Consider the following 16,442-nt stretch of genomic DNA (forward strand, 5'->3'; position numbering starts at 1 on the left):
AAGTAAAAATGCACCTCGGCCCTCGTGCACAATCTTTAGGAGAGAGCAAGAGAAAGAAGGAGCGAGAAAGAGAGGGAGAGATTCCCGATGGGATACGCGATACGCGATGCACACCTCGGATTACGAGCAGGATGATCCTCCCGTGGATGCCTCAGGCCGTCGTCAGGTACCTCGCCATCTCATGCCGCAGTATATAAATATATATCTATGTATGTGGAGTATCGCCCCATACACCGAGGCATACTTCATTTATTATGACTGTGATCATCGATTATGCAGCAACATCTTTCTCCCTCTCGTTCTCGCTCTCTTGGATTCAATTTTTTTTTCATACCTAAATTTTCTACCCAGCTCTATACGATGCATATACTTTTCCCTCTGTCCCTCACCCTCCCTCTGCTTCTGCCGCCGCAACTCTTTCGGAGTCTGCTCTCCTCACGTGCGCATTATCCCTCGCCACGTCTCTGCAATCCCGCGAGACAGAGTTTAAGTGTATTATCCAGAAGAGGAATGCACCGAGGTTGAAAAGCGAAAAATTCATGAGCCTTGATCATTTTGTGTGGCAAATATTCGGCGGAGTTTGTTCCTCAGCGATGAAGAGATTCTTTTTTTATATTTTTTTAATGTGTTAAATGTGGATCATGCCGACGCATCCGGGACGTTTGACTCCCGCGTTGGGATGTCGTTGCTTTAGGAGTTCGAGCATTGACGAATTTTGAGAAATTTTCTATATGTTTTTACGGCCAGAGTATCCGTGTGCACTTGATCATATGCGAGTTACGAGGGATGAGAAAAGCACCGAGTGGCAAGAGTGCGCAACCCCTCGGAGGAGAATCGAGGGCGATTCGTAGGAACCTTGAGTCTTGCGAGGCTCTTGAAAAAGGAAGGAAACAAAGAATCAGAGTCGCCCTAAGTTTGTATAAAAACACGAGCGCCAAGGCGAAGAGAACGGCGGGAGAATGGGAGATAGGAAGAGCGAGGGAGGGAGAAAATAAATCTATGGTTCAGCAGATTTCAGCTCCGAGAAAAGGTAAACGCGTCAGTAGTAAAGGCGCGTATATATCAGACATCGAATATTCTCCCCTCGAAATATAAAGTTCCAACGAAATAAAAGAAAAGCGAATTGCTCCGGATTCTTTTACGTTTTCACGTTTCTTCAACATTTTCATTCCCCCATACCTCTCTTTTCCTCAATCTCTGTTCAAAGCTTCGTCACTTTTCTATCCCGCTCCTGCTCATTCTTTCAGTATCTCTTTTCCTCTCCTCTTCCTCGTCTACTCTCCCCCTCATTCGCTTTCTCACCCTTTCTTTCTTCTCCTTGTTTTCATCTACTTTCTTCCGATTCCGTCTCTTTTCCTTCGTTTCTTTATCTCACTCTCTCTCTCTCTCTCTCTTTCACTTTCTCTTTCAGTCTCATTCATTGGACCCTCGTCTCGAGACGCTTTTTATCTTCTTTTTTTTTATTCCCTCCCGTTTCGCAAAAGTCTTGACAACCCCTTGGGCCAAGAGTGTTTCTAGCTCCTGGTGATTGGGAGTTACCCCTCCGGGCATGGAAAACGGCTGCTGAATGCGCATGCGCAAGCCACCCTATCGTTTCCTTTCTCTCCATCTCCGTCCCGCTCTTCGTCTTCCTTTCTCTCTCTGTCGCTCCGCTCTCCCTTTCTCCATATATCTATACCCGAACTAAGCATCCCCATCAGCAGGAATAGCAACGGCAGCAGCCACCACGAGATCCCCTTTGCTTTAGGGTTAGCTGTGCGGTCCTCCCTGCGGCCAAACAGCCCAGGATGACACGCCCCAGGCTACCAGATCAATAAGATACCTTATACCCACCTTCTCTCACTCCTCTCTCTCTTTCTCTCCGACTCCCACTATATATCTGTACATTAATATTTCTATACACATATCCATGAGCCTACGTCCCTATATAGATTTATTCTCTCGTTCAACCCTCTTCGAGGCTTAGTACCAGCCCCTTGCAGACTATACGGTTACGCCCTGAGAAATACGAGATCTGGAAACTCGAAATACGTACAAAGTACACGAGAATACGGTGAGACGAAAATTATTATTGCGAGTTTTTAACGAGAGTACGAGAGGGACGGTAGTTTTTACAATTGCAGAAATGAAAAACAACTGAACGTTTCGTGCGTGGTGTATTTGAGAAAAATTGTTTTTTCTTTATTTTTTTTTTTTTTTATTTTTTTTTTTTTTATCAAGACGCCCGCGCTCTCAGCAGGATTGCTTCGAGTGAAAGACCATGCGGAAAAGCGGGTTTGAGACGCGAGTGCGCCCTCGTAGCCAACAGAAAAACTTTGCATACACAATTACGCTGCGAGGATAAAAAAGCTCGAAGAAAAAGTTTGCCGCTTACCCCCCTCGCACTCGCAGCACAAGAGTAGCAAACCGCGTAGTCTGCTTATAAAATACAACTATAGTGCGAGCACCGAGTGGCCAGCACGAGTTGTCTCGTTATAAAGTCCGCCCTCTCGTGCCCTTACCCCCGCCTCGATAAAAATATATATACACTTCCCATCCAGAACATACGAACTTGGGCTCCAAGTTTTCGAAACAGTTGAATTACTGAACTGAAACTAAAAATTTCGAAAAGTTTTTCATCCCCGATCCAAGGATTCCTCAGATTTTTAATAATTAGCGACAGCCCTGCTCGAATGTCGCAAACTCCTCCGCCGCACGACTCCAAACAAATTCGGTGTTTCCGTCATTCTACGCTATTCTTTCATGACCCCTGTTCACTTGATTATTTAGAAGCTGCATCACCGAGAAAAAGCTGAAGAACTTTTACTCCCGAATTTCGCCATCTCTAGACTTTGGCCGTTGGACCAAGAGTTTTGGCGCAGTCTGTACATGCATTTGTGCTTCAGGCAAAGGACCATAGTTGAACATACACTGCAACATAGAAGTCTCTGTCTCTGTTTCTCTCTTGCGCGTGCATGATATTGAAGGATCGGAAGAGGAGTATCTGCCACCAGTGCACCCTCTCCTACTCCTACTCCTTCGTTTTTTCCTCGCGGTGCTCCTCTCCTGCGCTCCTCTTTCTCTTCGTCCTCATCCCTCATTCCAATTTGGTCGGGTCAATCGGAAATTTTCTGGTAAGCTCGCGTGTGCGCCCTGGGCCGTCACGATTCCGCGAGTTAACCGTCGCCGCCGCCGTCGCCGCAACGCTATTCGCGTTCGGTATATAACCGATTCAGAAATTCCTCGTAAAGCAATTTCATCGGCGGGATTCCTTTCACGCCCTTCCTCACGGGGGCCCAACCTTTGTATACGTACAAGCACAGCCCTCATGTGTCTTGTGCATCCTCGAATTTCAACGCTGCACTATCTCTAAGGAGTGGGAGAGAGAGAGAGAGAGAGAGACGAATGCAGCATGGACAACGATCTTCAACCCGCAGCTTTGGTGCAGCAGCAAATATCCCAATTTCTCGAGAAGTGACTTTCCCTCTTGCTCTCTCGCTCGTTTTTTTCTGTTAACTCGGCGATTCTCGGTCTCTCCAGCATCGCGTAATGCACCGCGCCCCCGGGTGTAATGACGAAGTAGCTGGCATTATAATGCAGCCTGTAGACACTCCCCGCTGGTAGTTGCTATATGCGTATGTATTTACGAGGCTCTATGTAGGTACGTGTATAAACGTCTGTCCGTTCGTGCGATACGTCCATCATCGAGGAAACTGCAGAGGCGAAGGAGAGACGACTGGAGCAGCTGAAAAGCGGCTTTGAGTGGACGAAAAACTTGTAAAAATAGGAACAACGCGATGGGAGAATTGCCAAATGCGATTATTCGTATCGCTTTAATTCTCGGTTATTTACTTCACAGCTTTTCAATCACGAAGAAAACGATGGAAGCTCGTGGATTCTGACACCTGAACTGACGATCTCTTTGCAACGGAACTGGAATTACTTGCAATTATATACGAGATGCTATCGATACGGTCTCGCCTATTCGCGTCGACTCGATGATCGGATTATTAAGCGAGACGATGAGTGACTGACGCGAAATTACCGGCTCGTCAATGTCGTCTCGGAAGTTCGAGTCTCCGGATGCACTGGAAGGGATGGGAGAATCGGGTTTTCACTTTTTCTTCCTTTTCTTCGTGTCGCAGCCTCAGTAGACAATTTCTATTGTGCGCTTCGCCATTACAAATTGTGTACAAAAAACAACATGGTTTCCAGGCTTTATGTACACAACGGAATATCACTCGCGTTGCTCGATGCAAATATTTATTGGTATTCCTTCAGCCTACTTTATTTATGCCCCTCCCCCCCCCCCCTCTCCGCCCCTCTTTCTTCGCTCCTCTAGCCCAAGTTTTTTTCTCCGTGTGTGCCCAGTACTCATCCGTGTAGTTGAATGTACATAGGCTGGTCGAAAATATATAGGAGTGGCCAGGAACTTGCCTGCCTCGTGTTCACAGTTCCCATGGGAATTTCGTTGACTCGTAGGGTCTCGCCAGCCAATTGGGAGTCAACCCTCGATTCAGCCTGCCCAGAGTATTATAAGGGTTGCTCGCTAAATGGCATGGGGATAGCATAGGCCAGCACTCGCGTATATTGACACACGCTCCCTTCCCACAGAATCTGTATATAATGTGACTGGGACTCATCGTCGCCACCTCCTTTCGGCCATGGTCTTCGGAGGCTGCCAAATCGCGTGGAAAAACGGATGATTCTTGAACGAGTCGTTGCAGCGCGACGAGGACAGGGTCAGGAAGAGCTACCGGAGTGTGAGAATGCCGAAGAAGTTCCGAGAGCGTTTTTTATTTGGGCTTTTTATTTATTTTCAACATGACAAGTCGTGTTGCTCGAAGAACATGGACGACTGCAATTGTCACACAGGAAAAGGGCCGTTTGCTGTCGCGATTAAGTAATTATATGCAGAAAACGATGCAGAGGAAAATCTAGGGCGAGCGGGAACGTTCACAGTCTCGCGGCTTGACGACGTTCATGGAAGACTGCATTTCGAACGACTTTTTTATCGTCTCGTTTTCTCTCCGAGTCGGAAAACGAGGAGAATCGAATACGGGTGGAGAGAGAAAAGAAACGAGAAATTGGATAAGAGCGCTGTAAAAAAAGGCGTAATCCTATTGGGTCATCGAAAAAACTTCACCCACAATGGGGACAAATGTGAAAGAAGTGTAACAGCCCGCTCTCAGGACGTTCTCATCGTTAAGAATTTCTCGACAGTAATACGATAAATACTCCCTTTTGTGGAAGAGAGAAAGAGCATGAAAAAGGAAGAATTTTCGGTGGGAGTTAAATAATTATCGCTCCGGGCAACGAACGCAGTGATCTTGAGATCGAGTTTTATTTACTTTCAACAACTTCTCACGATACCCGAGAGAGAGAGAGAGAGAGACTCTATTGAATAAACGATTGAGCAATTACGCGCTTTTACGTTCCGTAAGTCATTACTTAATTACAGATGTCGAATTCGCGGGGACAGTCAACGTTCGAGGTACAACTTTGTTTATGGGTATAGGCGTGAGCTCATTATTTACCAGTTTCCATCGTTTTACAAGCTTATTTTCCAGCTTGAAGTGCTCAATTGTATTTCGCATATGAATTAAAAATAACTCGAGTATCGAATTCGTGCAATTAGATCTTTAAATACCGCGTCGAAGCACATTTCCGCAAGGGATAAGAGGAAAATTGCATTGATCGAGATACTCGAATTACGGATCGAGCATTCCCAGCTATCGCGGAGGATGGTTAATACATTTCTTCGCCACTCTCATGAAGAAAAAAACGCCGGAGGGAGGCCCCTCGCGAAATCCGTGAAACGAAATTCCTCAGATCGCCCGCTCGGTAATAAGTACGGGAGCTTATCTCGGTAGTGCGATCCGCGAGCGAGTACTGGAGCGTCGCGGTGGCCTATGCGGGTCGTCCAATCCGGTGGCGGATTCGGGTTCGGTGTGGAAGGGAGAGAGCGGAGCGTGGCCGAGGGCTTATTCGGGTCCGATGGGGGCCCCGCGCCCGGTAAAGGGGCCCGTCCAATCGTGAGGAGTGGGGATCGTCGGGCACGAGTAAGCGCGAAGCTCCCTATTGGCCACGCCCACGTTCCCACCCTGGCGGGACTCGGGGGCGCGCGTGGGAGGGGGCCCCTTTCTGGTAGCTAAGGCCCCGCGGGCGCAGTAACCCTCGAGTCCTTCTGTACGACGGTTTGAGGCCACAATCTTGCCGCGCCGAATCCTCTGTATCTCTCCTCGCTAAGAACACCAGGGGGCTTGAGCGTGAATTTCCCAGCGAGACTTATCTCGATCCCCGTGTCTTACGCGATCTTTCTCCAAGTTGATTCGCTACTCGTGTCATTGTCGGTACAAGCCTGAAGGGCCTTAAGGCCGAGGGACTTTTGCCCTTATCGTAATCTCGGCGATCGAAGGGACTCGTGTTTTCCGCCGGCTAAGACCGCGTTCGCGCGTTATGTTTCGTCCACGCGACTTCAAGACTCGCGCTGTTCTCTGACAACGCTGCGAAGCCCTCACCCATGTTTATTTACCCCCCGGTTTTGTGCTGCGAGACGAAAACTCTTTTTTTATCTCGAATAAACTCAATCAGTGGAGTTACAAGTGTACTTTGAAGTTTGACAGGTTTTCCTTCTACCTTCCGGAGTGCAACATCGTTCCCCTGCCTCAAATCCCTCACAGGACTCTCACAGGATTCTGGACACAGTGTTGTTATACAAGTTGTTTTTATCTAACTGAGCCAGTTCTAGTGCTATTTGTGCCGAGTCGTTTGAGCGGACTTGCCAAGCAAAGTTTCGCGATGTACTCGCCCCGGTGACGCGCCGGCGCTCCACTCAAATACCACTATATTCCTTCCACTTTTTCCAAACTTTCTCACCACCAAATCAAACAATTAGTAGCTGACTACAAAACCTCGATCCGATGCCGAATCTCGATTACTATAACACTGCGAGGATGCACCAAATGGTAAATCGTTTTCAAATCATTATTTTAAGCTACACTCGAGATTTTATACGAGAATTAATCAACTTTGCAAAATTCTAGTTTCTGCTCGATCGATACTCTCCCTTAATTCATTTAAAAAAAGACAAATTTGAGCGCAGGTCTTCATGCTCACGGTTTTCCTCTTTGAAAACTCACAAAATATCGATATTTTGGGCACTTCGCGCGTCCGCGCGAAGCTGCAGTTTCAATATTGCGAGCAAACTACCGATGTTTAAGGAAACAGATAAAATTAAACACCGTCAAGGGTGCATACAAGTATTAAGTTTGAAACGCCCAAAGATTCAGACACGTGCGTGTACTTTCCTGAGTGAAATAGATACGTTAAGCTTTATGGAATATAAATTTACAATATTGAGCAGTAAATCACTGAAAATTTTCACCCTCTCGTACCTTTTTATATCTTTTTTACCTCGGCACGTTTTTTTATCCTCGAAACTCATTCTCGTAATTCACGCGAGAGTCCAGGAACGAGAGTAATTTTTTTTCAAGCTCTCGTTTCGTCGTCTTTGCTCGGCGTTTCTTACGCTTCGCGGCGTTTTGGCTCGCGCGCAATAACCGCAGACGCCCCGTAATGACAGGCCTCAAAGAGACTTTTAACTCGTAAAATCTCGACACAATGGAAACGTTCGATATTGGAGGAAGAGGCGAATGTAAAAAGAGCATCATCGATGCCATTTTCTCGTTGTAAATCTACGCACGTTTGTATTTCAATGATATTTTCATTTCAAAGGCGTTTGCTTCGGTATTCAGGTTTAAAGGGTCGCTCTCGTCGTAGCGGGAAACCAATTGCGACGTTCGATTCAATTTTCATAAGCTTTTTTCGTGATCGTACCAAAACAAACATTGTCAAAAGTGTTTTCGTGAACCTCTGACAAGGTTCGATCGGTTTATTAACATTCGATTAAATTTTTAACCAACCTTTTCACACAATAATAAAATTCGACAGAGTCGTGAAATGGAATAAAAACAATTTTGGCAACGGAGTAATCGGTGGATCGGTTCGCTTCGCAGCTCAAAAAAAAAACACGCGTCCGAGCAGCCCGTCCGTTTAAAGAAACATAAATATCTCATTCGTGATTTTAGTACCAAGAAAATAGTGGTAATTGTTGGTTAAGCATACTCATGAATATTAAAGAAAAAAGGGGGAGAAAAAGCCTCGTAAAAACAAACAATTCGTGTGTCGTACGCGGACGCGACTTTCTCCGCGTCGCTCGTCTCGTCGTTACAATTATTTTTATTATCGTTATTATTGCGGAATATATTTGCACCGAGTCCGAGCGTTTAACGTATTCATTAGTGAGTAAATAGAGCAATTTTAAGAGATAAGAACAATATTCACGAGCACGAAAAATCACGCTCGAGGCGGTGAAGCGTGAAGTACAAGAGCAAACGGGCAAATCGAGTGTCTGACGACACGCGGAACTTTGCTACTTGTACGGTGCTTTTTACGTTTCCGTTTATCCGGTTATTCGTCACACTTTTAGTGCAACTAACGTTGCTTTATTTGAGTTTCGCGATTATAAAGTTTCTCCAAAGACTCTTCGCAGCGCTATTTCGTTGCGAGTCCGTTTCACTGACTCTCACCGGTCCTTTGCCTTCGTTTATTCGACGACGTTCGAAAGAATTTTACCACCCAAACGTCCCGAAGCCCGAAACAACTCCAGCAATTTAAAAAATCCGAAGAAACAAGGACGAATACGAGTTCGGCGGCCAAAAATCTGAGAATAGAAAGCTTCCCCACAAAACCTGCATTCGGGTCATCCAGACCCAGAATCGATGGGCCGAATCGTCTCCCAGCAATTCCCATTCCTTCCCTCGTTTCATACACAAAAGAAACGAACTTCAGCGTGCACTTGTCTCGAGGCTCGATAGCAGAAGAAAAAAGATCGAGGATAGAGGGCGTACTCCGGCTTTGAGGTTTTGCGGGTATTATTGTTGCGGGCTGTTAGCGCCTCGGAGATGCTTTACGATCGCCAATTACCTCGCGGTCCGCTACACCCTTATACCCAGGAATAGGCGCGTGTGTCACGTATTCTGAAATACGAGGGAGCTCTACGACATTTATACTAAAACAAATAAAAATAAAGCAGGCCCCTGAGGACCGTTACACTTCCTCCGGGTCCAGCGTCCATATCGTACTTAGCCTAGCACAGCCTCAATCTCAAAATCTTCGCACGAAAAAACCCCTCAAAATCGCACAAAAATCGTCGTCCCAACTGCTCGAAAGTTCAGAAAACCAATAGCCTGAGACCCGAAAAGCAAACGTCAAAATTCCTAATGCTGCATCAGCAGCAAACTGAAGCGATGGATAAATTCAAACAAATGGCCGAATTTACATACGGATGTGCATACGCGCGTACACACCAGCTGTATACTAATTTAGATACACAAGTTATACGGTACCATGAGGGATGTAGAGTCGGTACACAATATTGGTACATGGCCGAGGTAGCATATACAATAATCATGAAGAACACAAGCCTCGTTCGCCGCGCGATCCGTTCCGTTGGATACGTAACCCCCGTAGCCATAGCTGTGATTGGTTGCACGTGAAACTCGGATCTATAATACACAAGATACTCTGCAGGCTTCTCCATTCTATATTTGTATATGGTCGAGCATTGTGCGTGTGTGTATAGGACAAAATAGTGCTGGTATATAGATAAGATTTAGCGGTACACACAGGCAGGCAGGCACCTCGTGGCGAGAGTAAACTCTCTCTGTATATCAGCACAACTTGACGGAGAAAACGGACACAACGAGCACATAACTCCTGAAACTCTGACGTTTCAATCAGCCAAAGCGTGTGCGTTACTCCTCATCAGTTTTATCACCCTTCGAGCCCTTGCCACCTTCCTTCGATGCCTTTTTTCTTCTTCATTATCCTCGATACTTATTTTCTTAGGTTTTACTGACGTTTTTCAATTCTGTTATTTATAAGCGTGCTGTTCACGTGGAAACAAACTGTTTGGCGATTCTCTTCGTTTGGACGGGATGCTGGTATCTGGTGGGAGGGCTTTTGCAAAATTTGTTTATTTCGAGATGAACGACGAGGGGTTTGGATGAATTTTGATGGGGGAAGTCTCGGTGCTTTCGAATGGACGGTTTTTTGGCTCGATTCGTCAGTTAAATGAGTCGAGATCCCGAAGATCGTTCAAAAACGAAACGAACACGCGTCGTTTTTACCCTGCTAAAAAGCCTGGGAAGGGGTGCAGGAGAAAACGCTGCTCTGACAGAACGAAACACAAGTTCTAGAGTTTTACGTCGCCGGAGCGGAATTTCTCTCACCTGTGCCACCGAAGAGCAATAAATAACCGCCAGCTTAGTGCTGCCGCTATTTTACTGCCACGATGGTGTTTGGGTGATCCCAATAACGGTGTAGGCCCGCGCGAAAGCCAATCTTTACGCTAACTAGCCGCTCTCGAGGGAGCGAAAGAGAAAGAAACGGAGGGAAAAGCGAGACACACCGAACGAGACTCTGTTTTGGTCCGGCTTTTGAGCAACTTCTTTATGCAGTCAGACATCGATGCCGAGTACCTTCGGGACCCTGGTTAACCTTTGAACGAGAGAATAAGAGCCCACCAGCCCTTTTCTCAGTGCTCAAAATCTTCCAACGAATATTATCGAGCGTCTATAGGCATTTTTCTCCTATTAGGTTTACTCACTTTATTCTCTTTTGACAGTCACATCGCTGCCAATCTCGAGTCACTTCTCAAAACGTAATTCAACCTTTTAAAGTTCATATGCGAACGTGCTCTGGCTCAACACTCGCCTTCGTACACTCTTCAACGTCAGTCCTTAAAGATTTTTGATGTTGGAGTTTGCATCGTCGCGCTGCAATAGTATTTTTTGGATTTTCCCGGTTTCGATTCTTTCAACTGGCTGTAAAAGGCGAGTGTCAATATCATTGTCAGGGACTGACGTCTGCATCGCTTCAATTCAATTTTTCAATCCACTGTCAAAAAAGCATGACGATAACTCGGCAATATTCCTGATGGATGGTGACGTCACCCTCATCATTAAAACTCAAGGGAGCTCGAGGATGATTATCTTCTTTTACAGCTCACGTGAGAGAGAGAGAGTAAAAAAAAGATGCTCGCATCACGCTCGATGCGAATTTGATTAGCATGGAATTGCTGGAAAAGTAAATTACCTTGGAATATTGGGGATGGGACTTAAGCGATTTATTGCTTCGTCCACAAGGCATTTGGCTATCGTAAGCCACATTTTTGAACGGATAAAAAAGTTAGTTCGAAGTAAGGTTCGTAAAAAATCTAGCGGAGCGTCCTTCTGGACGAGCGAAGATTTCCATGTCCGTGAACGTTTTCGAAATCGAGAGCAACAGACGAATGATCCTTTCGGAGTCGAGTCCGCGCGAGGTTAAATAACCGGACAAATTAATCAAAGGAGAATTTTAATGACGGGGGTTATCGAGATAATTCCCATAATTCGGCGGTTGCTTGCGTGCCGAAAACTAGGAGAGCTCGCACGGTCGAATTTTAATTCGATCTTCCTCTACACGTAGGACGCTGGGGAAATAAAAAAGAGGGAAAAAATGTGCTTTTGTCTCACTTTCACTCAGGAAGGTCTTTCCGATCCTTCGCTCTTTTTTCGCCAAATAAATTCCACCAGAAAATCTCTCCAGCTCTTCCTTCCTACTATTCTTCCTTTCGAGTGTCTTATATCGAGTTGAGCTGGGTTACGAAGATCGAGAGAAAGAAAGAGAGAGAGAGAGAAATCGGGACTCATCATATAGTTGACCGTGAATAATAAAGGATAATTCGAGGAAGAAGATACTATTATGTGCTATATATTACGTCGTTAGAGCTACACAACGAAACCTTATTTATTTCTAGTTTTTTGATTGCATCGAAAGATAAAGGAACGATTGCCAAATAAAGTCCATCATAGAAAGGCTGCCAATAAATTCGTACGCGTTTCAGTCTAATTGGAGCCCTCTCAATATTTCAATTCTCGTCTTTCGTTGATTTATTTTTTTCAACTTTTGTATCCATCTTTAAATATTCATGTTATTGTAATCTTTCTCATTATCTTCGTTATATCTATAAAGATCGTAGTCTCGAGTCGCACGATCCAGGAATGTGTTCTTCCAACAATAGAGAGCGCGGTGATTCAAATGCTTTTCGCATTGAACTATTATATTGGGACAAGGTTGAGAACGAAATTTCGCGTCGGGCACGTACTTCGATCGAAGAATATAAGGTAGTACGAATTTAACACAGACACAGCGGGAGGGAGGCGAACGCGATGGATGGAGAGAGAGAGAGGGACGAAGAACGACGGAGAGTATCGAGCCACCCTTTCCTGTTGGTTCGATCACGTCTTTTCGGTAGCAGAAGAGTGTATCTATATAATAACTGGTTAAATTCCAGTAGTAGCCATAGTTATACGAACGGTAGCCTCTAATCAACTTAATTCCAGGTTCCCGAGAGCTTTTGCCGCACACTCGTTCAATCCATCTTTCTCTCTCTTGCCTCTCCGCTCCTTTCCCGATTTTCTCTCGCTCCGTTTCTCAACGCGTTGACCAAGAAGTCTCGGGCATTGAAATTATTGGGTAATTGTGACTGATCGAGAAATTCTTGCGCCCACAGTTCGCTCTTCAGACTGTCAATTCCAACGGTTTTCTTTCCAGACTCGTTTGTAATTCCTGGTGGAACGTAGCGAAGAAGCTTCGCGTCACCTTTCCTCCGCACATCGCAGACACACTATTTTTCTTGCAACTCCTTCAATTTCATTCTTAATTTATCCGCTGAATAAACTCTGCACATCTTGAGTTAGAAAAATACAAGAAAATGGTATTTTTTAATAGCTTGCCGAGTGGAGCGTGACCTTGGCCCAGATGGCCCGAGGGCAATGCATAAAAACACTGGCCCATTTTCACCTCGAACAACGATCGGCATGAATAATTAATACTTTTTCTATTCTTACTTCCGTCCGCTCCATTCTTGGAGAATTTATTCCCACGCAGAATCAACCAGAGCTACGGTGCATGCTCGATGAAACAGCGGCCTTCGAAACCTTCGAGAAGCTTTTTTTTCGTTTAAATAAATGCGACAAATACTATCGATAGTTTATCGCAGAATACTGGAAAATTTGACTTTTTTTAAGCTCTATAACAGCGATTGTTTGCGCACATGTCACGTCGCTTGGGTTTTTTATTCGTCGCGTTGATTGTGGCGGGTTATTAGAGTGATTAGTCGAGGCATTTTGCCTGTTCGTTTGACTAGGGCTTTTATCGATATCGAAGCAAACGCATCATGCTGTACATGGGTGGATGTAGTTTGTGCGATTTGTGCCGGTGTGCGGTACAGGCAAATAGAGAAGGAAGGGAGTGAAAGAGAGCGACCGAATGCGGGATATGGAGAGGCCGTTTCCACCCTCGTTAACTCGATTTAATGGCACGTCGTTAACAGTCGTATACACTCGCGGAGAGGCTGGTGCACGCTCGTAAAAAAAAAAAAAAAAAAAAAAAAAAAACATGGACGAAAAAAACCGTGTGCTGTCGGTATTCGGGATACGAGGAATCGTTAATTCTTGTCTCTCGTGAACTCTCCGAAAGTATCAAGGAGAAAAAGAGATAACAAACAAAAGCGCAGAGACGAGATAAGCAAGAAAGACAGCAACAACAATAGAAACAAAGAAAATGCTTGGAATCGAGTTGCAGATTTTTAAATAAAAGCCATACAACTATCCTGCAAGGAGGATGAAAAATGTCATCGAAGATAGCTCGGCAGACAGCTCGCGCGAGAGCCCGGTGATTGAGCCGTCACTGTCAGAGAATCCTGACGACAAATTCTCACCGGGGCTGCCGCTGCTGCTGCTGCTGCTGCTGATGCTGGGGGTATCCGCAAATTTTAAATCCTCCGCAGACAAGCCTCGAGTGCGTGGCAAGAGGGAAGAGGCTGAAGGAAACTTGATGAAACTTCAACTTGACATTTCGCATGGTGACTTATAAGCGAACTAGAAGGCAACTTTTCGGCTAGAGATTTCAGTACGTGTACGAGAGATAAATCGGTAGATACGGAACTATGTAGTCAGAGGAAAATGTAAAGAGGGAGGGAAGAAGCTCGTGCCGAGGGATCGAGAGAGAGAGAGAGAGAGAGCGGAAGAGAGACAGAGTTTCAATCTGGAGGTTCAATTTTGCGAGTTGGATGAAAATTCGTATTCGGGAACCATTGAAGCAGCTAACACGCCCAGAGATCGTTCGTTTGCTCCATATTCGAGCAGGTACCTCAGCTCTCTCGCTCCCTCTTTTGCTATTTCTCTCTTATCTCTCTCTTTCCTTTTCCGTCCTCAACGATATCAAACTCTCCTCATCTCCCTCGCTGCCATTCGCTTTCTCGCTCTCTCCGTGACTCACTTCCTTCGATGAGGAGAAACAGAGAACGCCAGCAGCAGGAACAGCAGCCTCTGCCGATCCGCATATAGCTGTGCGAGCTCCCACGTCCATGTATTTATCTCCATGTGCATGTGCACACGGAGACAAAATGGAAGAGGATAGAATACTCGGAGAATTGCTTGTGGACGAAAAGGGAGAGGATGAAAAGAGAGCGATGAGGAAAGTGAAACAGAGGGGGCTAAATGTAGTCTGTGCGATCTCGGGGCTTGCACATAGCTGTGCCCGCATTATGAATATTCAACTTGGTCCTGGCATGGCTGTGCGTTCCGATCCATTATTCATTTCTGTGCCACCATCGCACGATCCTCTCAATCGTCTCTCTCCTCTCTCGCTGCATGTAAATGCATGGATATAGTTATTGCATTCTATATATTCATACGTGTATTAAATTATCGCATTCCTCCAATATTTTCCTATCCACACATATCACTCTCGTATTTCCTCTCTGCCGAAATTTCGTTGCGCTGCTAATTCGAGCTGGGAAGAAGCAGGAAAGGGATTTTCGGTCCTTCTCTTGCTCGAGGATTCTTGTCCATCTTGCTCCCCTTCGTCTCGTTCGCGTCTTTTTTTCTCTCACAGATGAACAGCCCATTGAACGAGTCTCAGCACCAATACAGATTCCTCTAATAATCACTTTGCCTGAACCGAGAACGCTGCGCTTATGCAACGAGCGGATTCTTCACAGTTTTTATCCTTTTTCGCTACTTTTTTCCCTCGGGAATTCCTGCGAAGCCCGCGAGTCTGTATAATGGAACGTATTTTTAAGGAAATAGCCTCGCCTCCGAGATCTCCTTCCGGAATCGAACCGATCCGGCTAATAAATGCAACTTTTTTCTCTCCCGCCCAACGGAAGACTTTTAAACCGACTTTGCGATTAGAATTTTGCGTTTAAAATGCCTTTATCTCTTTATACGTTTTGATTCAATCTTGCAAATGAGGGTCGTTTGATTTACTCCAATCCGCCCTGTCCCTGCCACCCTCATCATCAGCGATTACGATCGTCGGGTGAATCAACGTGTGTTACAGCCCACACGTCACATAGATTTTACGGGGGAAGCTCCGTCGTACGCAACGCAGATAACAAGAATGAATTGTCCTGGACGCCCCATGGGTCGTGGCCGGAACTGCAGACTCCAACCTATTGGCTCACCCGATTGGCCATCACTATCTTCCCTCCCAGCTCTCGGCTTAATGATCCATTACGCCTCTATCATGGACTCATTAGGACAGCGATAGTACCATTCTCATTAGTCGCCCCTCTTAAGACAAGGTCGAGCACGTCATTTTCCAATGCGGTCTCGGGATTCGCACAATTTTAATATTTTTTTTTCACTCAACCCGATAAAATCCTGCTACCTCGATGCCGGAGGAAACCCCCCTTTGGAGATGTAAATGTTTCGAAGAAAATTTTGTAAAATCAAAATTTATGGCTGGGTCTCCTCTCGCCTCCCATTTTTCAGGTTTATCTGATTGCTTTGATGTGAAAATAATAATTTGGTTTTGTACTACACGATATTTTGTTCAAGTTATCGAATACTTGGTTCGATGCCATTTCACTAACTAAGTGTTTCGTTTTGTTCTAGGTAAGTTGTGACCGACAAATGTTCGTATCTGGATAAACGAGTTTATAAAAAGAAGTGGAAGCCGGGGCAGTAGCGAATTAGAATCGCGCGATGACGTACCGTTGCGTTCCGGCATATCAAAATCTGGGGAACAACGATTGCGGAGCCCCATGGGTGAGTGTTGTGATAGAAAGAATAGAAGAAAAATAAATTGGACATAAAAGTTTGGAGTAAAAACGGGCAAAATGATTGACGGATACTGAAAATTAAAATACAATTTTTTTCTTCGTTATTTTGTTGGCGTAACGCGGAACGAATTGAAAAGGATGGCGAAGTCAAGAGGTTTGTTTCCCTGTTTTCCGCCATCGCTCCAACCCCCTCGCCTGAATAACTTCTCTCTCCCGGTCGTTTACTCGGCTTTGGCTCTCAGTTTATAATGGAGATTATCTTATTTGTGCCGGGAGACCCCCAGGA

General features: G+C 45.4%; 1 protein-coding gene across 2 annotated transcripts in view; it reads left to right on the forward strand.

Moving 5' to 3' along the window:
• The window catches only part of TfAP-2 (transcription factor AP-2), a 153,117-nt gene that overhangs the window by 49,277 nt on the left and 87,398 nt on the right, over positions 1-16,442 (forward strand). Inside the window, exon 1 of one of the 2 annotated variants that reach the window (XM_043430578.1) lies at positions 6,190-6,947. The exons of the other annotated variant lie outside the window; for it this stretch is intronic. Coding sequence (XP_043286513.1) covers positions 6,903-6,947 — 45 coding nt within the window. The 5' untranslated portion in view covers positions 6,190-6,902. Of the gene's footprint in view, positions 1-6,189; positions 6,948-16,442 lie in introns of those variants that run through there. 2 annotated transcript variants of the gene reach the window in all.

The sequence above is a fragment of the Venturia canescens genome, chromosome 10 (genome assembly GCF_019457755.1).
Source record: "Venturia canescens isolate UGA chromosome 10, ASM1945775v1, whole genome shotgun sequence".
Taxonomy (NCBI): Eukaryota; Metazoa; Arthropoda; class Insecta; order Hymenoptera; family Ichneumonidae; genus Venturia; species Venturia canescens.